Genomic DNA, 26,018 nt, shown 5'->3' with positions numbered 1-26,018 from the left:
GCTTGGTTCCTGCTCAGGGACATGAGGAAAATGTCCAGCCCAAAAGGGCCTTTCCCCAGGAACCCGACGCGGTGCCTCGTTTTTCTGTGAATTAGGACTGGCTGGGGAAAAACATCCGTGGCAGAATGTAGAGACCGTGCTCTTTCTCCCCGACCCCCTTTTCCAGATGTTCTCTTCCCCGCTTAACTGCAAGAGTGAAGTAATCAGCCCTTATAAAAAATTGTTTTAAGTTTCCCACAGCTGACAAGCAAAAATACTTTTATGATTTCAGCCATGGCACTGAGAAAAAACACATTACAATGCGGCAAAGGCCAGAATCCAGCAAGTCTTCGACTTTACCCTTAAAACATCTGTATAAATAGCCCTGTTTAATGTTAGAAATTCGCCTAAACAAATCCAACTCTGACTGGGTAAGAGAAACAAACTGCCACACGCACCCACCAGGTCAACTCATCTTCATCTCGCCAGATGAATGAAACCCCAGGCCTCACATTCCCTCACCAAGGGCACCGGAGCCAGGCCTACCGAAGTGGAAGCACACGTCACTCCCAGGACCCAGCTCTGGCCAATTACAGAAAACACTGACAGGACGTGAAAGCAGCAGCACGCCTCTCCTATCACTTAGAGGCAGGGCTGATGTAGGCCTAACGCAGCTCTTGGCAGGGGGAATCACTGTGAGGAGCTTTGTCATCTTGGACTGATGTCCCACCAAAAGGGAAAAAGATGAAGTCCGCACTTTAGCACAAACTTTGTGGAGTGAGCAGTCTAATATTGAAAAGGGCTGACTGGATGCCTTGGCCCGACAGAGACATTATTATAAGGACAAGGACATACACAAAGCACTTGCAATCTCTAATAATAAAAGGGTAATATGCTAATTAGACCAGACGTCCTTCCAAATGTCCTTCCTTCCAGACAAAGCTGCAGCTGGTGGGGGCTGTGGCAGAGGCTGCGACAAGAGACGGCAGAGACCCAGGCCGTGGCAGCGGCAGGCGGGAGCCGGGGCCAAGGTCCTTACATGAATTTCGTGCAACAGGCCTCTAGTATTTCATTTTATTTTATTTTTTAAAATATATTTTATTGATTTTTTTTTTTTTACAGAGAGGAAGGGAGAGGGATAGAGAGTTAGAAACATAAATGAGAGAGAAACATCGATCAGCTGCCTCCGGCACACCCCCTACTGGGGATGTGCCCACAACCAAGGTACATGCCTCTGACTAGAATCGAACCTGGGACCTTTCAGTCCACAGGCCGATGCTCTATCCACTCAGCCAAACTGGTTAGGACGCCTCTAGTATTTTATAATTTCAGAAACACCAAGTGACCTGTGGGGGGCAGGACTCTTCTGCATGCCAGCTGAGACCCTGCTTTAGTTTCTGCCCTGCCAACTACTCTGGTAAACTATCTGCTGAATTCTTCACCAGTGCCAGAGGGCAGGTATTACCTCGTTGCTAATGTTAACATTGGCGGTGTTTGTCATCACTATCATCGGCTGTTACCATATCTTAGCTATGACAATGCCACAGGACTGTGCTAACCACCATTAAAAACCCCAGCTGATCAGGTTCCATGGAAAGCACTGGGCCATTCTGTCTCCGTTACAGAAATGCTATCCTGGGCTGTCTGGTCTTTCTAACAGATCTGCCTAGTGGGTGGAAGTTGTGCGTTACCACTAGTGCACTGACACTGGGGGCACTGACACTCATTCTACAGTGAGATGAAACTTCCGAATATTTAATGTATTCTGAGTTTCCATATCCTTAGCCATGAATAAATAGTGGTACCCATTTCACAGAATTTTGGTAGGATTAAATGATTTCAAATAGATGCAAAGTGTTTATGTTTGGCACAGAGTAAACACTATGTTAAGGGTATGTTATTAGTATACCAATATCATCTCATTCAACAGACACCATTTATATGTATATTGTAGACCATGAAATAGGTGTGTGATCTTACCAAGGCCACTGGGTAAATAGAGGGTATTACACATGAAACTGGGAAGAGCCTTTTATTTCTACCCTATTATACCACTTTTATTGCTATATTTACTCATTGGAAATACATTTCAAAATAATGTGCATAACACAATGAGTTTAGCTTCTATGAGACAAAAAAAAGATGTATATATAATAAAACCCTTACCTTCTTTAAGATGGATACATAATAAACCTAAAAGACAAAAGGTACTTGTGGTACACTGAGGGTTATTTTATTTTGATTGTACAACTGTCTCCAAAGGCCAGACTGTATGCTTTTGAAAATGCTAAGGCCATTCCCCAAAGTGGGATGTGAGACAGCAAGGGGGATTCCCTTAAACATGAAGAATCTTGGATTGAAGCTTTACGATTTAAATGAAGGGCGCACGGGAGAGAAAGAAATATTCAAATAGATGATATGTCTAGATTTTATTTTAGTTGAACAATATACTTGGAATGAGTATCTTTGAAGAAAGAGATGAATGAATGAATGCATGAATGAATGAATGAATGAAAACTTCTGAAAATGCTTTTCCCCCTGGGTGCTCTCAGCTTATTTTAGGGTTCCACTTAATAGCTAGATGTTGATGTAATTTATTAAAGAGAAAACAAAAGTAGCATTATTTTGTTTTATAAGTAAAAGAATTATCTATTGGGGTTTGATTTTTGTAATTCCAACTATATATGTCCATAATAAATATGCTTAATTCTCTTTTCTTTTGCCTACCACTATCAATTCAGCCATAGATTATATGTGGCAATGTCTTGTATACATCTGAACATGAACTTCATATGAAGGCACTATATGAGGAACCCATAGGCTTTGGTAATACAATTTCACTCATGAAGCACATGTCTTAGTATTAAATGGCAGAATGTGTACCTTTTTATTACATAATAATACATTCAAATAGTACATTAGTTACAGAAATAGGTTTATTTTCTACTTAGCTTAATGACTTTAAAAATTCAAATTGATTGAGCAAATTGTAATCACTAGGCCATGAGCATTCTTTAAAAATCTCAGCTTCGGTAGTAATGAAAAGGAGTGTGCATCCTTCACAAATTCTATTTTTAGCCCATCTGCTAACATCTCAGTTATTAGACTTTCTTATGAAGATAAAGCCCCAGTTTTTATACTCTATTTATTACTGAATTATTTTGTGCTTCAAGTTCATTTTATAATAAGCAAGCCAGAAAACATTATTGTACCTTGGGTTAATACACCTGAGCACCTGTGAAACAACCGAATTCCCCAAACAGGGATACTTGAAAACATTAACGCTAAGAAATCAGACACCTACTTGAAACTGCTTTCTCATAGCAGCTAATGATATAATGATATACTGTGCCAATCGGTAGAATGAAGCCATTACAATATTATTATAAGTATAATCCAGGAGGCATATTTAGGATGATATGGGTTGGGAGGGAGGAGGCTGCTCTAGACAGTTAGGCACAAATTCTCAGATAATATCAAAATAATTGTCTCAAAACAGCATTTTTCTAAAATGGCAACTGTAAGTGGTGACAGTTTTTATATGGATGTGTGAGGAATGTACCACAAGGGTCGCTTTTCTGAGAAAATATAAGTCTTTCTAATAGGAGTCCATGCTTCACAAAGGAAATGCCTTTGAATTGCTGTCATTGCGAACACAACTAAATTCTAGCAACAGAACACGAATTTTTCTTTGCAACTTGCTATGAAGAGGATTTCAGAAAAAAATGTCCCCAGTCTTCTGTTCCACCAAATACTCAAAATAAATGTAGTGAAACTTAATATACACACAGACCCTCTTCTGATTACTCTGGAAGTAATCGCTTATCTATCAAGTTTCAACCCTAGTAGCAGATTTATGATTAATTAATTCCTCAGATGAAAAAGTTAGACTAGAGAGACAATAGGGGGTGTCATTAAAACACTGAAATATAATTATTAAAATGTCCTTTTCCAAATCTAATTTGCCATTCTTTCAGAACTGAATATATAGTTCTCACCAAAACTTAAATCCTATTTTCTACCTTGAAATTCTGCAAAACGCCGAATCTTCTGCACTACCACCATCGCTCTGAAGAGGGAGCATAAGCTCAAGCAAAGCCAGAGTCCTAAGCAGCCCGCACCTCTGCAGCAGCTGCAACTTTAAAAAGGGGAATCGTTCGCATGCTGCTGCTTTGAGATAAAATAATCGAGCATTTAAAACCACACATTTTGCACTGCATTTTATAAAAGCTCTCTCCTCTAAAATGAGCACCACACGCGTGTACACAAACACAGCTTGGGAAGTTTGAGATCAAGGCTGAGAATCTCATGCTAGTGCTTTGAAATCCAACATTATGCTCAGTCTAAGAATTCAGTGAAATTTATTTAAAAAAAAAAAAACAATAACAAAAGCAAGTGTCTGTCAACAGCCTGACAATTTCATCTGCTTCAAGGAAATACAACTTTGCTACTTTTGAAGAGACCCTTCATTCCTTTTAGGGTTATTGGTACCTATTTCGAGAGAATCTTATTTAGTCCTCCCAATGCTATTTAACTTTGATTTATTCTTTTCAAACAAAAACTTAAATGTTTGAAACCAGGAAACACACATTAGAAATGCAGCAATTATCAATGATCGAGGGAAAAAATCTCTATGTTAGAAAAGAAAACAAATGTTTTAATACATGAAATACTAAAAGTTCACAAAAGTGGTAGTCTACTGAATATTAAGCCAACCATCTATATTATTCCACAAGCATAAAATAAATCCACAGATCCAGAATAACTTTTTATAATTTCAAAACATATGCAAGATCTGTTTCAAGTCTCGATCTAGGTAAGCAGCCTTGCAACGGCTTCTTAGATTTCTTAATAATTAAACACCACTCCAATGGAGTCTATAACTTCACACCAAATAGACTGTTCAAAGAACATGATAAAGTAAGATCCAAAATAGGAGTTCCCTTATTTATATTTCTCCTTTCTCAACAAATGATTCTAGTTTTACACTAAATGCTATTATTCCAAAATTCTAAACAAAAACATAGAAAATTGTTGCAAACTCCCGAAGGACTGGAATGCCTAATGGTATATATGTTGTATATTTGCCTCTAAGTCTTGTATGCTTTTGAAATAGCCTTAATGCAATAAGAACCCACAATGAAAACTTAAATATAGATTCTCCTATATTTGTTTCATAACCAGCCATTCGTAAAAAGCGTGACCTCTAACTGCAATAGCGAGAATATGATTGGTTTTCCAAGAAACAATGAATGTGCTGAATTTCTGAAGCTTTTGATTTACTGAATTCAGTATTAACTGCACAAAATCAGGAATAATCTGTGGTGAATATTTGTCAAATATCAAGGTATTTCCCAGTGTCACATTCTATATAAATTGTGTGAATAATATGTTTCCCCTATTTGGGATGATTTAATTGCATTATCCTTCACCCACCTATACACTTTCATAATTAGTAAACACAAGCTTAATATCCAAACTTCATGCTTCAATATCTTTAATTGAAAAATGGTCATACTATGTTTAAAGCTGGAATACTGTGACTTATCCTAACATTTCAATGTAAATTCCTACAGTGATATGTTTTCACAAAGTACCTCCCTCTCCAGGAATGGCCCTTGAAGAGGCTCCTCCTTTTATATCTCATCACATAATTGGCTGGCTACTTCTAGACCTTCCTAGTCAAGATAGAGTCCAGGTGGCTGACAGATCATTTTAAACTTAATATAAATTTTATTTTAACAAAAGTTGTCTTGTCACTGAAGTGACAAGGTGGATGACATGATAAAGCATCATTGTGATTTCCTCATGATCAGTTTCAAAAGTGATGGGGGAAATTATGCATTTTAAGCACTGAATTTTTTGATCATATAAGATTTCTGGAACTCTAATATGAAAAAAACAAAACAATTTACCAACTTCTCTTTTAAATTGTGATTTCTTCATGCATTTGAGAAAAGTTTTTTTCTCAAAATAACTTCAGGTATGAACTCGAGGTCATGTTTGAAACCTTCAAATATGAAGCGTTGTTAATATAATGGAAAACGCACAAAATAATTAGTCATCAGCATTATCCACCTTTTCGTGATTTCCCAGTAATCTCTTCTATAAAAGAAAGCCTCATCAGAACTTTAAGATTTTATTTTATTGAGAATTTTTCCTTATGAAAATTGCTAAACACTGAATTGTATTTTTCAAATCCATATAGTGATTAACTTATGTCTCACATTTTCCTGAAGGTTCTAAATTTTATTTTAGAATATTTGTGATAATAGAGATTGTCTTCCTTAAAACCAGTGTGTCCAAAATGATCTCTGACAACTTAATACAATGGCAGATCCTCTTAAATTTCAAATAAAAAAACAAACACACAAACAATAATACCCAAACTAAAACTGCAATTCAACACAGAAAACAGACTTTACTGAGAAGTACAGTGTGAATAAAGGATCACTTGGTGATATACGAGACCATAAACTATTTCTAAGGATAAAACTTATTTCCAGAGAACTCTGGGGTTCTAGGGATTTCAGCGGAGAGTGACAGTGAATTCAAAACGACTAGAAGTGAAGATAGATTCCACCAATGTTTAAAGTGAAATGATTATAGTTATTAATAGTTTCTGGTAAAATGTAGATTGTTTTGAAACATTCTAAATTATAAGAGTAAAGCCTTATGTATTTACATACTGATGGGCACAAGAATGTTTCTGAAAGGAGATGCATATCTTCATGTTTGGAAAAAATATTTTAAAACTATACAATATGACAATTTGTTGCTTTCTAGATCTTAATGCTCCTGTATTAACATCTAAGAATCGTGGATCATTTTTCCAAAAATGTGATTTAAAGTGGTAGATTTTTCTGCATAAATTCATGATTTAGTATGTATGTTATTAGGTTATACGAAAGGTAAGACAACTGCTGAAAAGAGCAGTAAAGTTGAAAAATACTAAGATGGTAAATGTTTTTAAAGAGAAAACCAAGATGTTGAAATCAAACAAGTAAGAACTTCACAAGTAGAGTCTAGAAATTAGCTCAGAGAAACAAACTGGCATCAACAAAAGGAGCTTTCTGACCAACATCTCACCGCCAGGTAAGGGCTGCCAGGGACTGGGATGGGCCTGAGAGGAGCTCATAGTAGAACCTGAACAGAGAACATGACAATGTTCTGCGTGCTAAGCAGGGCTCTGGGCCATTAGAGCTGTCACTTCACACAGCCTTTCCTTTAAACACAACATCCCCCTCGCCCAACTGCAGGCCTGTTCTCCAGAGGGAAGGACTTCCTCCCCACTGCGCCTGGGCCACAGGCCCTGCAGGATGGCCTTCGCCCCCTCCCCGGCCCGGCTTCCTCAGTGACCTGGGGCTCTGGAAGCAGCACAGGGCACAGACACACGTTTAAGGACCTGCCAGGTCTATGGCATGATGCTGGGCCAGGCGTGCGTTTTTCTCTCCCACAGATGCTGCAGTATTTTCAAAAACAGGGTTAGGCAAGCCCCTCCCTCTCTTCATTTCCTACAAGACCCCGCCTAATGGCCACCAGAGAAGTCCAGCTTCTGCCCCACAGTCATGTCATCAATAACATCTGATTACAGATGTCACAGTTTCAATTTTCTTTATTTTATGTTAAGGAAGAGAAAGGTCCTATTTTGAAAAAAAACAACAAAACAACAAAAAACAAAAACAAGTGGAGCTGACACAACAGATTGTAACAGATTTATTACTACTTATCATGGTAAATATGTATGAAAGAAAACATAAATGTCTTTATCTAGTCATAACCACTCCAAAGGAAACCTTTTATTAACCGTAATTTTTGTTATTTGTTATGAAAATATTCATATATATTGACGTTTTAGAGGTGTCTCTTATCAAATAAATATTCATAAGTGTATCTGAGCTTAAAAAAAAGAATTAAACATAGCAGAGATCTAAAAATACATAAATATAGATCTACTGGGGCAGAAGTGTTACAGTGTCTACTACAGACCATCTCTTGGGGTCAAAATAAAATATACATTTTGTGTGATGGTAACGCATATAATCAACACATACAACAAAGCTAATATAAACTAAGTTACACTGCTATTTAAACAGAGCTAGATTATTTTTAAAGTAATGATAATAGATTATTGGATTCCAAAAATCAACCAAGGTATCTTATTCTTCTGAGTAAAACACAAAGTCAAACACACACAAAAGGGTAAAATTTCCATTTCAACAGAATTTCCCTCCTTGTCTTTCAAAAAAGGTACCCTATTTACCAGATGTTCTACAAGGACCACTAAAACGTGTAGCCAAGATACACTTTCTATCAATAGTAATTCCTAAACTGATCATCAAAACCCCAAAATTAAATAAAGCAAACTAAATTTCCAATTCCAGATCTATACAGAAGGAAAATATACTTTAATATTTGTTAACATATCAGCAACACATAAATTGTCTTAATAGCAATTAATAGAATAGCAAAGAAAAATTTGCTATTAAGACAAATTTCTATAGTGGCCAGTTCCCTCCAGGGAAATACTTAAAAATATACAATGAATTATGAGAAATTGTTAACAATGAATAAGCAGATAGATAATTTCTAATGCCACACCAAAGCACCCCTTAGAAACTACAGATTTCTGCATTATTTTAGCGTTGGGGGAAAAAAACAAACACCTAAATGTATTTGAATATGAGGCATAAATAGGGCATTATTGCTTTAAGTTTTGCTTGGCTTTTATACCACAGAGCTCTTCTATCATTTCAGAACATTCAAAGGTTCACTTATTGTACTTAATGCTGTCCATATTAGGTTTAAGCATGTTTAAAATGTAAACAGCTGTGAGGACTATATCATTTCAAGTTTTCATAAAGCTATTAAGAGCTAAAATTTCATCTACATTAAATCCACCAGAAACTTCAAGCTTAAAATATGCTTATAAAAACTTAAGGGGATATTAGTCAATTTCAATTCAACATAGAAAAATCAAAGAATAAACACTCAGTACATTTTAAGTGACTTATTGGTAGTCCAAAGTGACTATTTTATATGTATTGGCAGTTTTATTTACACTATTTTTCTATATTTATGGATACTTTTGTGACACCTCTTCAACATGGCCAAGTCCATGATAATCAGCATACAAAATTTGCCCCCCCCCATAAGAGTTATTCTGATATATTCACTTAATAACTTTTTAGATGAACTGAACTGTAATCAAGTCAAATACACAGGTGTTTGGGTTAATCTAACAGTGCATTTGCAAAAACTAGTATTCTTCCATTTTATTAAAAATAAAATAAAATAAAAAGCAAAAATTACTTAGTAATATATTTTCAGAAATATAAACACAATTTATTTTAGAATGTGAGAACTTACAATAGGCCCTTTATCATTCTTTTCAAAGAATACTAGTGTCCTACAGAACAAAGATTTAAATTATAATATCTATCTCATGGAAAGGAAAGAAGAATTGGGAGGGGGGATAGAAAGGAAGGAGAAAAAAGAAGAGAGGAACTCATATTTGTATTCTATGTGAAGAAATTATTAGAAATAGACCAGTTTTAAATAATAATAAAAAGAAACAGGACCTCGAATCTGAAAATATATGTAAGAAATGAAAATAAGATATCACATATTTCTTTGTGATCACAACCACTGTTTGCTGTGCTGGGGACTGGAGGGACCTCAGCCACTCCTGCATTTAGCTCGCTATGAGAAAGACCCAGAATGCTTTTGGTTACAGCTGGATTCTTCTTGCTGTCACCTGGTGTTCCAGACACAAATGGCTACCGAAGCAGCTACCTTTGCAGTCTTATTCAGTAACCTCTTTAGAAAATAGAGACATTCTCTATGCACTCTGGGCTGAAAACCATGTAAATTTTTCCTAAATCCTCTCCACAAATCTCCTTTCGCATGCAAATCCATAAATCATCATAATACTGACAAAGAATTTAACCAACACATGAAACTAATACTCATTCTCTTGAAAGCTCCGCACAGGTAAAACTCCTGGACCTTCAGGCACCTTTTCAAGGCTCCCTTCAGAGCTTCACCTGCTGAATACCCACACAACCACCCAGTCTTGCAGAACATGCCATAAATCACTCCAACGTGGGTCCGGTGGCTGCACGTGCAGGGCATTCCTTCCTCATCCACATTCTAGATAACCTTGCAGCTCTGGCGCACGGAACCTCATTTCCTCCTGTTGCCCTCACATCTCACAAAACAATGAAATTAACCATATTCAAAGCAGAAACCAGCAGTACTTACTGAAGATGGCAAACCTGGAGGAACTTTCCGAACTTTCTTTGTCTGTACCTCTGAAAGGAAATGAAGAGTCTGTGAGCTCCCTGCAGGCCCAGTTTCCTAACTAAAGCAGCTTAAACCACGAAGCCTTTTAGATTAGGCCAGATTTTCTTAAATCGTTATCTTAGCAAAATGTTGCTACCATGACCGCCTTTTATCCTGGCAGAAATCAAATTCTGCCTTTTTCATAAAAGTGCACATATTCAACTTTTTAATACTCTGATTGTTCAAAATGTTTCTCATATGGGCCGCGAAGAGAACATAAGAAATAAGCGCTCACCACAATAGCTCTTCCTCTGCTATAGGTTGTTAACATACCCCACCCAATGCGCTACTGAGGGGGAATCATGAGCCTGACAATTGAGCAAAATTTCATGATTTTTTTTCTTTTTTGGGGGGGACAGGATGAGAGAGTGGTATTAAAAAAGACAGAAAAAAGAGACTACTAAGAATCACTCAGGCATTCAAACAGAGGAATACCTTACCCATGGCACTACTGTGAAGAGGCCTCCTTCGGGGGTTATTGCTAGAATACTGATAATACTGGGAACCAGGTTTGGTGGGCGAAAGGGTTCCTGGATTGCCCATATCCATGTCACCTCCAAGGAGACTCTGCTGAAAGGTTAAAAAGGGAAAACAAGCAAATAAGGTTAATTTTTCACATTCACCACCCCCCAACTGATTGTTAGTACTTAAACCAACGCAATAAAGAAAAGAGCATCTGCTAAGCTGAAACAATTAAAACCCACCAACACAAAAAGGGAAAGAAAACAGTCGAAGAAGCTAGCACAGAGTCGGTGAATTTTTAATTCCTACTTTGGAAAGGAAGGTAGAAGGTGATTCCCTCCTAAGCAGTATTTTAATCTTTTAAGAGGACTAACGTTTTGATTTAAAAGAAAAGGGCACTTATGTAAGACTAATGTTTTCTTTATCTCTACTTAAGCTCACATCTGGGAACTATTCATGCCCTTCCTTAACAAGAACCAAGCAGCATCTGATTTTCCGAACGCACACAACTCCCCGGCTGCTGACGCTGGGGGTGAGTGGAGATAGATGCTAAGTCCACCGAGAACCTTGCCTCTGCCTCGGCACAGCGCGATCCTCCCCAGACTCACGCAGCACCCACAGAAAAGAAAATGCCAACGGTCCGGGTGGAAATTCAAACCCTCACATTAACCCCCAAAATCATAGGAACAGGAGGCTTTCTGCGCTGACAGGAACAGATTAAAGAACGTTAGGTGCCCTCTTGAGGACTATCGGAGGTTGAAACACATCCCCACAGATTAAACATTTACCTGAACACGAGAAAACTTTCACAAATATCATTAACTTATCACAGTGTGGCAAATTACTCAACCTTCGAAAATGATGACATATGAAAGATGATATAATATCACATTTTCTAAAAGCTACATAGAAACTTACCCATAACATATAAATCGTCTGATTAAGCTCTGCATTGAACACATAGTTCTTTTAATTATTCTGATGTGAAAGAAAACAAGTGTAGATGCTACCATTTATATTAAGAACAAGTTTACTATTTAATAAAGAAATTTTAAAATTAAGTACTAAAAATCTAACTTTATCGTTACTTGTAATCAACTTTTACTGACTGAACTAATTACTGTCCTTGATAAAGTACAGAATGTGTTTTCCCTAATCTAAATTCTAATCACCATGTCACTCACAACAGACTTAGGGATGCTTCACTAACACACTATTCACATGCAAAATACTCTAAATAGGCCAATTATGACTCTGCCCCTGTTCCCTGGTTAACCCGCTGAGAACTGAAAAATTTCACAAGGCAGTCACCAACTAAAACAAAGGGTCCTTGTTTTAAATTAAGGCAGTCTTTTTGATTCCTAAATAGCTCAACAAAGTGGCATGTCTGCTAGTGAAAGCAGTTGGTCAAATATGACCCATAAGCTGGAAAATCAAAAATTTAAACCTTCCCTTTCCCCTGCCATATAGCGAAATATCATAAAGAGACCCTTCCATTCCCAGGGATTTGTGAGTGTTGGATGAGTAATAGATAAAGGACTAATCAGCTACTGACAAGCTAGCTTTTGCCTGATTCCAGTTTCAGACTTTTTGAAGGGATACATAATAAACCTTACTTTGAAATAAAACTTCAAGGGTGAGATTTTAGGTTGGAAGCGCATTTTGAGTAATCAGCTCACTGTAAGTATCTTAATATCTACCAAATAAATAGCCAATAAAAACCAGATTATATACCAGATAAAAATCTGGCATCCACATGCTCAATTACTGTCTCTTCTGAATTTAAGATGTCAAAATGCTATGCAATGACAAACTAAAATACAGAGCTTTTTATAATCAACTTTTCTACAAAATCAGGAATCCAACAGTATATCATCAAATGATTTCTTTGTCATTTTAAGAATAGCATTAAACATTTTTAGAACCTCAATCAAAAATCTTGATCTTGGTAAATCTTATTAACGAAGTCTATATAATATTTAAGTCCAAATCCAAATTTTCTTTGAAATTTTCATTAATAAATCTGCAGATGATTTAAATCACAACCTCTTATAGTTTGATAAATCTACAAATGAGTCTTTATTTCATTGGAAATAGGAGTTTAAAATTATATTATTGATAATATTTTTGTACTTTACTTTTTAATTAAATTTATTGGGTGACATTGGTTAATAAAAATATACTTAATATACACTTAAGTTTCAGTGAATAACTTTATAATAAGACACCTGCATATGCCATGGTGTGCTCAACACCTGAAGTGCAGTCTCTTTCCTTCACCATATATTTGATCCCCTTTACCTTCTCAGTCCTCCCCACTCTCCTTCCCTTCTGGTAACCATGGATTATCCCATTTCTTCATGTTTATTTTTCTAAAATTATACAAAATATTCAGAAAAGTGCTGAGCAGATTTTTTAAATGCTTGTCTTTTTAATAAGCTTAACTACTGCTTTATTTTGTTGGTACTGGTGGCAAAGGTTTTCACTCCCAAGAAAGTAGATGCATTCAATAAGTCAACATAAAAAGAAAAAAAAAGAAACTTGCAATACTGTATTTTAGCAGCATTCGCAATAGAGCTGTGAAAAATATAAAATGATAACTAGACGGTAGCTAAGAGCCTGTGGCTCACCTTATTGTTGTGAATGTAAAAGAAAATTATTTCATGGGCCAGTTGTAAATAGATCATGTATCCGACTCTAGAATGTGCAGCCCGCCACATGAACTGTGTAGAGTGACTTAGTCTAAAACCAGACAGCGCCGACAAACATTTAGTGGCTCATGCTAATCTCTTTTTTTACAAAGCACATTTCTGTGTCTATCTTTTTAGACTTGTTTGTTCCTTTTTCTTTTTCACTTGACAACAGAATCATTCTTCTAATGTAACAAAAATAAGCATTTCCTCACACTTAAGGGGGCCCTATTCAGCCCCCAGGGAAAAATCAAGATAAAAATATATGTGTTCTCATTGTAGAGTATACTTGTGAAATGAACAATGACCATTGACTATTGTTTGGCCTTTACGTCACACACTTAACTGTAGCAATAAGAAAGATAAAAAAATTTTCCACCAGCTGAAAAATCGGAGTTTACAAACTTAAAAAGATAAATTAATTTGATTGAATAAGGTAAATTAAGTATTGCATAAAATGGACAAGGAATTCATTTACATACGAATTTTCCTACATGTAGTGTAAAGACAAATTTATGGTTAATAAATGTTAAGGTTGAAAGGGAAAGTCTACTTTTAAATGGGTCAATTTCTCTTTGCCTTGTACAGGGTTAGCGAGGTTTGAGGTTTTGACACTGTGCAAGCTCATGCTCTGCGGTTACCCTGGGTCCCAGTAGAAGGCTGCCCACGTCTGCCAGGAAACACTGGAAGCAAGATGTGGCATCTCAAAAAGCGAACCTGTAAATCTTAAACCCATGGTTTAGCATTTGCTTAACTGTCTGCAATGTGATGAGATGAGCTCTTCCCCTTATTCTTTCCTTACTTTATTGAAAGATAAACAATTTTAAGACTCAAAATACTCTAATCAAAGTATTAAATAGGTGGATATTGTCGATCAGGTTTAAATATTTTGGGGTCTACCCCCGGCAGCCAATTCTTCAGCAGAGGGCCAGTCCCAACATAGCTACTCCAATGCCAAGTGCAGCATTCTGTGAGGGTCCCTTTCAATTAAAATTTTTGTTTGTTTTACATCAGATCTGGGTTTCAGACTGTCTTTCTAACAGATTTTTAACCCTGCCCCCATTTCTTTTGGGGAAAGCTTTTTAACATACCTGATCAACAACCACTGAATCCCCCATTTCTTTTGGGGAAAGCTTTTTAACATCCCTGATCTTGGCTTATGCAACCAAGAATGCAAACCATGAATTAAAATTTGAGTAACAGAAAAGCAGCATACATCTCAAATTAGATTTATAACTGAATGGTAATCAAAAATAGAACTGACTGCTTCAAGCTTAAATTATCAACTTTTTTCTTGTTAAACTAAAATCATCTTGCTCTGAACTATTATTTCTTTTCAGTCAGCACTTTAAATGCAATGGGTGGGTGGTACATTTCTTAAAAGGAAGATTATATTTACCCTTAATTATAGATATGAGTGAGATCAGAGTACAACGAATGCTGCTTTTCTGGCTTATAATTAATTCATCTAATAGGTGAATGACCTTGAATTTCAGAGTTGGAATCTGGGAGAGAGAAAAAAAAAGAAATAGAAGGAAAAAAAAATCTCTGGGGAAGGCAAATGCGCCCCTGGATTCTTAGGCTTTCTCTGATTTTGCGTCACTCCCATTACGTTGTGATCTGATATCAGACACAACAACTTGGGGGGATGTTGTAGAACAGAGAAAAGCAGTCTCAGATGAAACCAGATTAAGCTCATTTTCTGAACTATTGCCAAATGCTTGTGAGTCTAATTCATGTTTGGGTATTCTAATACTCACACAGCTGCAATTCCATTCTTTCATCACAAACCTAAGTGATGTATAGTGGCTTTGTGTGGCGAACTGACTCTATAAAGCCAGGAATTTTGGAAGGCTTTACATTAATATGAAAAGAAAATTCTGAACCATGTTAAATTTAAGAATACTGGATATATGTATAGATACCTAATAGACTTTTCAGCGCTAAGCGCAAAATTCATACTGAGAAAAATTAAAAATTACATTTGTTTAAAACTCTTAAAAAAAAAAAAGCACAACTGAGGTCATTTCTACATAGCTAATTCTGCACAGAATTGGGTTTTCAAAGACACTGCTGAATAAGATTCCTAACAGCCACGGGGAAGTTTTTGCAAATCCCTGTCGAATAGCTGCTGCTGAATTTGCCATTTTGACCACAGAAGGGCCATTGCTGACTTACTACAGTAGCAGGAGGGGACGATAATTTTGCTGCTGTTGGCACTTACTCTGCAACATAGAATATATCTTGCACCAAAGGGCAATGAAGAAGGCAGTATTTCCACCTGTCCACTTTTGAACTTCAAAGCTCAAAACTGAAGGTCAGTCCATGGACAGTCTTTAGTCCTCAACCTGAAGTTCCCAGAATGCACTTTTTTTGGTTTATTTTGATTTCTGTCCTATGCCTGATTTCAACAAAGGAGAACTGGGGACACTTAGAAAGATAAGATAACTTTCATAATCAGGGTCTTAACAGATTGTTATTGTGCTGTACAGAAATGCAGATTATTAAAATTATCATTTAACAAAGGTTTTAAGGACCTTTGGTCAATGTTCTCTATTTCCACTGTAAAAGTGGAGTGCACACTGTACCAGTCAGAAGTGGAGTCTAAACCTCCTAAGAAAAGAGGGAGGTTGTTTTGAATTCAGAAAGATCACCCAGAAAGCTCAGAAGCACACACAGCAAAATGACTGGGGGTCAGTTATGCAACTGCTCTAAACCCTCTTTCCTCCGCTGTAAAAAGGGAATAATAAAAGCTCTAACACAGTGTCACCAGAACACATTATACAACATATGTAACATGTCCAGGAGAGCTGGTGTCCAGCACATGGCTGCCCTCCTTCTCTGTTCCTCCAACTCACAGTCCCATATTACAGCCCACTGAGGATTATGTAAACGATTCCTCAAGAGTTGAGAATGTCAGTTAGTATACACTGAGGCAATAATTTTGAAAAGCCACTATAAAAACTAAAACCTAAAAACTAGTTAAATAAACGTTATTGCCCAGAGTTACACTGGCAACAAGAAATGGCTAGTTTGAGTTCATATTTAATAAAGAAACTAGCCAACAATCAGTCTCAATAATTTCAGAATAGTGGCCATTTTCCTGAAACAGCCATAAAGATTTCTTCAAGGGCTCATTGAATTTTGCTTTTGTAAGCACAAGCAAACTATGACTGCTAATTCAACTATACGTGTGAACAAAACTAGTCAGACTAGGTATTGCCAAACTAGGTAAGCAAAAACAAAAACAAAAATGTATTTGATATAATTTTATCAATCATGTGATGTTAAATTCTAACTCTTACTACTATATGGGCCACTGATAAATGACTTCAAACAGGTTCAAATTTTATTTTTCTCCTTGCAAGGACAATTACCAGTATTTAATAAGTGTTATGTGGTATTTACCAACTGCTATTCTAAAAAAATATTCCCCCATCACATCACAAAAAATAAATAAATGCACTTCATCATTTTGGTTGGAAATGTGCATAACTCCCAAAGAATCCAAGTGAAATTTTACAAATGTATCTATTTTATTACTGATTATATTTCACCAAATATTTAAAAATTCTAATATACTGTTTTTTCCTGTAAACACATCACCTTATATTTAAACGTTATAATGTGATACAAAGGTTACCATGGTAACTATTACTTAATGTATAACAGAGTGATAGTCAAATAAAAACTCATTCATTTTGGTATAGAAATTACAGCTGCCCAAGGGTTGGCAAAATTTATGCATACACCTATTTGACTACCTCTCAAATTAAAAAGAACAAACAAACATTATTTGTTGTATACAATAAACTGAGGAGGTTTTCTGTGTTTTCTGAAAATCCACTCTGGATTCCCGTGTCATCTATTACATATTAAAAAGAGGATTGCATTTGTTAATGAGACGGTAGAAATTTAGCTAAAAGAAAACACTAAAGCAATCAGCAACCTACAATAAAAGTAGATTTGAAACAATCTGATATAAACAATATAGAATTGAAGATAACTTACTTCTTTTCAGATTATGCTCCTTGTCAGTTGAGGAAGTTTATTTAATATATAATTTGATAAGTATGCTATAATAACTACTTGCCTTAAAATGCTTCTCTTCAGCAATTTTGTTCCAGTGTAAAAATAGAACATTTTGAGTAAGACCTGTTAATATACCAGGGAATTAGCGCCACTTCTCATTCTATAAATATAAACATGTGGCTACAATAGATGTGCTGAAAGTACATTTGTCCAGGTTGCTATTTTAGTTAAATAAAAGAATATCAAACTGTCACATGTCAGTCTTCTTTTCATTGGTTGAGAAAGGTTCCATTTCAAGGTTGTTGTAAATGCCTTCCCCTCTGAGCAAGGACCTATAAAAACCCTTTTCAGGTAGAGATTGTCTTCCCAGAACACAGGACTGGGACCCCACTCATCCTGTTCACCCAGCACCTGGCATAGGTGCTCCATTAAACTCTGACAGCCAAGCCTACAAGATTCACTAAAATAAAGTATCCTGACAACTGTCTGAACTTATAAATAAGGTGACAAGATTACCATATATCACAAGAAAATTGAGAATAGGGAAATAGACAGAGATCTACAAATCATTCTGCAGTTACTTGAGCCCTGACTACCTTTCCAGAGTTCAGTGTGGCCCCTGCTCCCGTGGGTCAGCTTTCAACGTGCATTAAGAGGACCTCCCGAAGTTCTTTTTCTTGAATATATGGCTTATCAAAAACTGGTATAAAGACCAACTAGTTTATACACTAGTTGAAAGAGGAAATAATGTATTCGTGTTTTTACTCCTGGTGAGCTTTCACAGAGACCTGGCACTGAAATTGCTCACTACATATTGCAATGAATGCAGAACATTGCTTCTGATCAAACTGAGAACTTAAGTAACAATTCTAGGTACTGTTAGCAAATTTCTATTCCATTAATCATTCCAACTACTGTTGCTCTAATAGTAATAGCAGCAGCAGCAGCAGTAGTAATAGTACGAGGAGGAGGAAGAACGTGAAATCAGAGTCGTGGGAACTGTAAGAGGTGTAGTAGTGGCAGCAGCTATTGCCACGGAGTGTCTGCTATGAGCCAGACACAGCTGCAGACCCTTTACATACTAACAAGGCAGAAGATACAGCCCCATTGTACATGAGGACATGAGCGTGGGAACGCTGCCTGACCCGTGTGGCTGGCAAGCGGCAGAGCCAGGATGGGAATTCGCTTAGGCTTGACTTCACAGCCGGTGCTTGTCTTCTCCCTCACACACGCCCTCCCTCCAGTCCTTACCCTTGGTTTTATTCTTGCCTTGACCCCAACCATTAGGAGGAGTCCATCTGTTTCTCTTCAGTTCATCTTAAAATCAGAAGCTCACCTCTCAAACTTACTCCACAAGAGCCTCTAACTCAGTAGAGCAGCACATGCCTGTGTGGGAGTGCCACTTGCCTCCTGGGTGATGCTGGACAACGAGTCTTACCTCTGACCTCTGCAGGCGGCAGGCTTCATGTCTGGGAAATGCTGGCATAATCACATCTGCCTGTTGTGTGAATTAACTTAGATAATATGAAGTGCTTAGCAAAGTTCCTAGTACTTACTTAGCCTTGATAAGGAATACTGTTATATATATATATAAAATATCTTACTATATATGAATATTATGTAACATTGCTACATAAATTAGAATATAATGGGGTATACTACCATATCTAAGTATCATACATAGTGTATATTATACAAATTTATAATAGACTAAGGAAGTGTTAGGCTATAAAACAATATGTCCTTTCAATGAAACCTCAACTTATATCTCAGATCTCATATCTGAGTCTCCCACTGCCTTTGCTTTGGCTCTCTACGGCCTCCTGGAGTTATCTACCCTTGATTTCCACGGAGTGGTCAGTTGTCTTCTCTAAGGAAGTATAAATGATCTTTCTCCCTTTCTCTCTCTCTCTCTCATTTCTTTTCCCCAGTGTGCTTATTTTAGTCCTGTCACATTTCAGTCCTTTTCATTCTAGACTTTTCTTCCTACTTCATCTGAAAACAATCATATGCTGTAACATTTCTCACAATGCATGCAAGGAAGTGTTTATTCATTGTCTTCTAGTCTGATAGTTCATCAAGGCAGAAAATGAGCCTCAGTCATCTTTCTGGCATTTAGCACAGTAGGCACTACTACACAGTATGTCCGCAACAACTGACTAATTAATCAACTATGGAGTATGCTTACCTGATTTCACCAATTACCGTCATGAAAATAATTTCCCCATCTCTAGCCCAGTAGACATAAAATCCATCCACCTATATATTCAGCCTGGTCCTCAGCTTTTTTCCTGTGCCTTTGGAGTGGTTTTGAGGAACACCCTATGAATGCTTCACCAAAAAAGCTAAAATGTGATCCTTAATATGTAAAAGTCACATCTTTCTGACAAACATTCTGCAGCTTCCTAATTATTCTCTAATGTCTTTAAAATATATACGAGGAGAAAAGACACTGCAGAAAAGAGGAGAAAGACACAACAAGAAAAGGAGAGATGGTTTGGGGAGAGTTTTGAAAAGAATGGTTCCTCTGGGAACACAGCACATAAAACTGCCCAGGAGAAATTAAGAGCTGGCTGAGAAATTACTCTCCTTAGCAGACAGAAAGATCTCTAAACTTGATATTTAGCACTGGGATTCTACTTTCCGAACTGTGGGTAGTAGGCTGGCTCAAGACAGAATCGAAAGACAGCAGGTACCCAATGTACTTTAGTGGACTTATGGTCACAGAAATGGCCACAGTAGACTAGAGACAGAAGTAAGACAATCAAGGCAACAACTTACATACTGAGCTTCAAACACAACACACAGTTTTGGTACATTTCTTCATAGGAAGTTATATGACCTAAACTTCCAAAGACTATTGATATACCACCTTGCCTGAACTCTCTGACTGGGCTAGTGTTTCCAGAATGGCACCACTAAGAACAATGGTCAAATATTTTCTTAAAGGGCCAATTAGTAAACATTTTATTTTTTGGCAGCCACAAAGTCCCTGTCACAACTATTCAACTCTGCTGATGCATCATGAACTCAGCCATGCGTATTAGATGAACAGGTGGGGCTGTGCTCCAATAAAACTTTATCTATAAAAATAGGCTGTGGGCTGGATTTGGCTCCAGGCCATAAGTTTGCTGACTTTCTTTTCTAGGATGAAGGTGTAGCGCTTATATGGGGCACATCCTCAAAGTTCAATTACTTTGTCATGGTAAGAACACCACAAAATGTTATGGACGCCATCTGCACCCCTCACTCTCTCCTGCACCCCTGTTCCACCCTGAATGTTCATGTACTGCTAACAGAGTTTAGTTTTCCAAAGCCCATAGCTGCTCCTTTTCTTTCGGCAGAAAAACCGTAACAAGCATGACAAACTCGCGGCCAGCAGGCATGCGGCCCACTGGCCACAAGTTTGACATGCCTGCACAAAAACTCACACCCTTCCCTCCAGCCCGACCCCACAGGCTCTGATCCACCTCGCAGGCCTCCCTCTCTCCTTCCTCACATTTAGTCCACGGGCTGCACTAAGTGCCGACTGTGAGCCAGCCAGGATCAGGCTGGATGCAGAACCTCCTCATCCAAACCTTGCCTCAACGCAGTCGAAGTACAGTGAGAATCACAGGGAATCCGGGCTTCCCCGACCACCTTCTCTCTCATCTCCAGCCACTGCTAGCTTCAGAGTTTCAGCCTTGACCTCTGCAGCTTCCCACCAAAACAGTGACCTGTCCGCCTTTGAAATCCCATCCAGAACTCACTCGAGGAAATCCTTCCTAGCTAAATAGCCAGTCCCCAATCTCTCAGTTTACTCAATATTCACACACATATTTTATAAGCAGCTTTCAAATCTTTAGAAGATGATATTTTAACAATGAGCAACCAACTTACTTTGCAGATTTAGAAATGAATTGTAATTTTTATGTTTCCTGATAGTAATTACAGAGCAGTTGTATCCATCTATAGTTTATCTTCAAAGATGTAGGAAAGCATGGTTTTATTAAGTGTCCCCATAATTCCTTGTTTTACGTATATTTAGATATTGAGCATCTGACACTGATTAGCTGACTTAGTTCACAAGCCAGTTTAACAAAAATCATGACAGGATTCAGCAGCACAAACACTCCTAAAACACCAACATAATCTCACATATCAACTTTTAAATAAACCAAATACTTTAATCTTTCATACAGATATTTTGCCCAAAAGTACTTGAGCAAAATTAATCAATGACTCAAAATTAAATTAGACTTTTAATACAAATACAAACAAAATGCCAAATAGAGAAAAATGAGTGAGCAGAGGGAGAACATGAGATGTTGAAATGATTCTAAATTTTATCTGGAAAATAAAATGCATGATAATTATAGCTAAGAAATATCTTTATGAAGAGGTTGGGAAACCCTACTATATCTACACTAATAAAAGGCAAACATGCAAATTGACCATACCTTTGCTACACCTTAAGCCACGCTCACCAGCCAATCAGAGAGACTATATGCAAATTAACCCAACCAAGATGGCGGCCAGCAGCCATGAAGCTGGAGCAAGCAGGAGGCTTGTTTGCTCCAGTAATGGAGGAAGCCAAGATTCTCACCTGCCGCGGCGGCTCTGAGCTCCACTCAAAGCAACAAAGTTTCAATTATAGAAGGTAAATAAACCCCAGATACCTGCTTTCAGCCGGCCTTGGCCATGGAATCTATCTTTAACCCTCATACACTGCTTGCAGGAGTTCAAATTAGTACAGCCTTACAGAAGGCAATTGGGTTCATGGTATCTACAAAATTAGATGTAAACATATTCTTTGAATAATGACCCCTATTCAATTCATCTCACAGAGACACTCATGCAAAATGACATGTGCAAAGTCATTCATTCCATCCCTGTTTGTAATAGCAAAACTCCAGAAATAGTCTCCTGTCCATCTATCTATATATATAAAAGCCTAAGAGACCACCGACCAGCTGACCAAAGACCGCCGACTGTTCGGTAGCTATGACACACACTGACCACCAGGGGGCAGACACTCAATGCAGGAGCTGCCCCCTGATGGTCAGTGCGCTTCCACAGGGGGAGCTCTGCTCAGCCACAAGCCAGGCTGATGGCTGCCAGTACAGCAGTGGGAGCCTCTCCCGCCTCCTGAGCAGCGCTAAGGATGTCCAACTACAGCTTAGGCCTGCTCCTCACTGGCAAGTGGACATCCCCCGAGGGCTCCTGGGCTGCCAGAGGGATGTCTGATTGCCATCTTAGGCCCAATCCCCTCGGGAGCGGGCCTAAGCCAGCAGGTGGTCATCCCCTGAGGGGTCCCAGACTGCGAGAGGGCATAGGCCGGGCTGAGGGCCCCCCCCACGCCCGAGTGCACAAATTTTTGTGCACCGGGCCTTCAGTCCTATATAATAAAAGGCTAATATGCAAATCGACTGAACAGCGGAACGACCCGTCACTATGATGTGCACTGACCACCAGGGGGCAGATGCTCAATGCAGGAGCTGCCCCCTGGTGATCAGTGTGCTCCCCCAAGGGGAGCGCCACTCAGTCAGAAGCTGGCCTCATGGCTGGCGATCATAGAGGCGGTGGCGGGAGCCTCTCCCACCTCCGTGGCAGGTGAACATTCCCCCAAGGGGTCCCAGATGCTTGACTGTGAGAGGGTACAGGCCGGGCTGAGGGGACCATCCCCCCACCCCCCTCCACAGTGCACAAATATTGTGCACCAGGCTGCTAGAGTGTGACTGTGTGTGTGTGTGTACGTATGTATATACATATCTGCTTTAAGTAAAGTAAATTAATACAATTTGGTACTACTACAGAAGGACAGACATAGCAATGGCTGTATAGAAAGATTTATAATAAAGGTGTCATTAAAACTCAATGAGGAAACAAAAAATTCTTTAATAAACAATACTCAAAAGTTGCTTAGCATTTAAAGAAAATTAATTAGGTAGGTGTTTGCCTCACACACTTTATGCCAAAATGTATTTAAATGCAAAGGTTAAAATATAAAAGCAAGAGAATAAAATAAGCCATTAAAAAAACATTTTAAAGTAGAGAAGGCCTTTGTTAGCCCAGGTAAAACTATCACAGGTAGTTTATCAGGTATTTGAGAGCTTTCCATAGAAAACACTAGCAACAAACCTTCCAAAAATAAATTTAAAAGGGAAAAGACCACTTGATTAATTTTTAAAAGTGTAAAAGATAAACTGATTTTCATTTTAGTGTTTTATAGGTAAATTATGTCATTATTTATAACTCACTAATGTTCATTACAAAAAGGTAGAGAAGAGGGCTAGACTCAGTGAACATGTAGCATCTCACTCTCCCGGGAGCCTCCCCATTGTGTTCACTTACATAATGTCCGGGAGAAGCACTGTACCTGCCCGCAGCGCTGGGGAGGAAAAACAATTTCGGACCAAGGTCTGCTGCACAAAGCTGGGACAGAGCTCGGTGACAACACTGCTTCTCAAGCACTGAGAGTCAGCAGTGCTCTGATGCTCCCCAGGCAGCAGCAGGCTTTTCCAGAGGGACCGCCTTCTTCCCACTCAATATTGGGCTTGGAGAGGCACAAAGGGTGAAGAACTAAGCTGTTTTAGATGAAAGGTCCTCTTTCTGAACTTGCTTCAAAACATTTTTTAGTCATATACATAGACCTTCTTTATATTATACTAGAAGCCAGTTGCAGGAAGATTCCTGCAATAATAGGGCTTCCTGAGACCAGAGAGAAGCAGAGAAGGGAGCGAAGCCCACCTCGATGGGTTTCGCTCCCTTCTCCACTGCCTCGCTCCCTCCCTTCGCCGCTTCGCCCTTGGCTCTCTCCCTTCTCTGCCGCCTCGCTCCCTCCCTTCTCCACCACTTCGTTCCCTCCTGTGTCCGCTGCCTCAGTTCTGTTCCTGTCTCTGCTACCTCCGATCCGTTCCCTTTTCCACCACTTGGCTCCCTTCTGCAGTGCTTGGCTTCCTTCTACACTATCGTCAGTCTTCACTGGGTGCCTGTGTATGCAAATTAACCGCCATTTTTGTTGGGTTGATTTGCACACTTTTCTGATTGGCTGGTGAGTGTAGCGAAGGTATGGTCAATTAGCATCTTTGTCTTTTATTAGTGTAGATTGTTAAATCTTATGTGAAATCTCAGAAGGAAGTAATTTACAATGATGGGCTTATAATCCTTTAACAATAATATTTGCTTTATTTGTTATTTGGCTTGTTTTCTTCCAGAAAAGGATAGGTATTTAACTTTTTTTCATGGGCAGGTCCATAATGCCTTGTCCTCAGTTTTGATGTTCAAAAATCTCTGAAAATGTTCTGCAGTTTTCTGACAAACCTGACCTGAACTGATGTGAGGATCTCTGTAATCTTTTTTATCCTCATGGGTGTGACTATGTACTCACATTTAGAAATAGGCATCTATTTAATTACTTGATGCTGCATGAGACTCCATGGGGGGTTACATAGAACATGTTATATATACCATATTAACTTCCTAAAATGCAAAAAAATCCCTGAACTCTGAAATATACATGGCTCCAAGGGCTCTGTGGCCTATAAAGTTATTTTCCTATCAAGAGCTTAAAGCGCGGTGTGAAAGGAAATTTACTACACCACCTTTTAATTACTTTGGAGATACTGTCAACACCTAAACCTATTTAAAGTAAAAGTGACTTTCAATTCCTTTAGAACAGGGGTCCTCAAACTACGGCCCGCAGGCCACATGCAAATACAAATACTGTATTTGTTCCCGTTTTGTTTTTTTACTTCGAAATAAGATATGTGCAGTGTGCATAGGAATTTGGTCATAGTTTTTTTTTTAAACTATAGTCCGGCCCTCCAATGGTCTGAGGGACAGTGAACTGGCTCCCTGTTTAAAAAGTTTGAGGAACCCCACTTTAGAATATCCACACCTAGCCTGCTCCAGTGAGCAGAGTATGTACTTGAACGTGTCCAGTTAGCCCAACCCTCATAGATAACCAATGAGAGGCAGTGAGACCTGTCCTCATTGTTTCACGGTAATGCTCACTCTCCTGGAGAGCATTTTTATATTAAGAACTCTCAATCATATCTGTTAACATTTTTGGTTGTTTTGGTTTGTATACTACTTAATTCGTTGGACACGTAAGTTTCACTGCCATTTGAAGAAAGTCTTATGTACCCAAAATACTAGTCAAACCTCCCGTTTCACCATGTGGTAGAGGGGAAGATCCACCCGCCTCTCGACCCAGCATGATATTGGCCCTGAAATGGGTGCTGCTCACTCAAAGCCAAGTTCCTCTACAGCAGGGGTGGGAAATGTCCGGCCCGCAGGCGTTATAAGGCCTGAGACATCATTTGGTCTGACCCTGCCAAGGCACTGGGGTGAGTTAATTAAATGTTTGACCAAACAGAGCAGGCTAACTCTTAAGTTGATAATTCTGTACAGCCCTGGAATGATGTTATATATCCAAATGGCCCTTGGCACAAAAAAGGTTCCCCACCTCTGCTCTAAAGTCTTACAGCACATAGATCGAAGGGTGTAAGGGCAACCTAAGACAACTGT

The 26,018-nt window shown here is 38.4% G+C and overlaps 1 protein-coding gene across 23 annotated transcripts in view; it reads right to left on the bottom strand.

Annotated features, from left to right (window-relative positions):
* The window catches only part of TCF4 (transcription factor 4), a 335,849-nt gene that overhangs the window by 108,104 nt on the left and 201,727 nt on the right, over window positions 1-26,018 (bottom strand). For 15 of the 23 annotated variants that reach the window (XM_015564424.1, XM_006764465.2, XM_006764467.2 and 12 more), the window contains 2 exons: window positions 10,764-10,893; window positions 10,243-10,292 (listed from right to left, as the gene is read on the bottom strand). In XM_015564424.1, coding sequence (XP_015419910.1) covers window positions 10,243-10,292; window positions 10,764-10,893 — 180 coding nt within the window. Of the gene's footprint in view, window positions 1-10,242; window positions 10,293-10,763; window positions 10,894-11,310; window positions 11,400-11,703; window positions 11,835-26,018 lie in introns of those variants that run through there. The other 8 variants (XM_006764466.2, XM_006764464.2, XM_015564422.1 and 5 more) reach the window with 3 other exon arrangements.

The sequence above is a fragment of the Myotis davidii genome, unplaced genomic scaffold, assembly GCF_000327345.1.
Source record: "Myotis davidii unplaced genomic scaffold, ASM32734v1 scaffold38, whole genome shotgun sequence".
NCBI classification, from domain to species: domain Eukaryota; kingdom Metazoa; phylum Chordata; class Mammalia; order Chiroptera; family Vespertilionidae; genus Myotis; species Myotis davidii.
The sequence above is the reverse complement of the archived record's forward strand: the minus strand, read 5'-3'. Positions and strand labels throughout refer to the sequence as shown.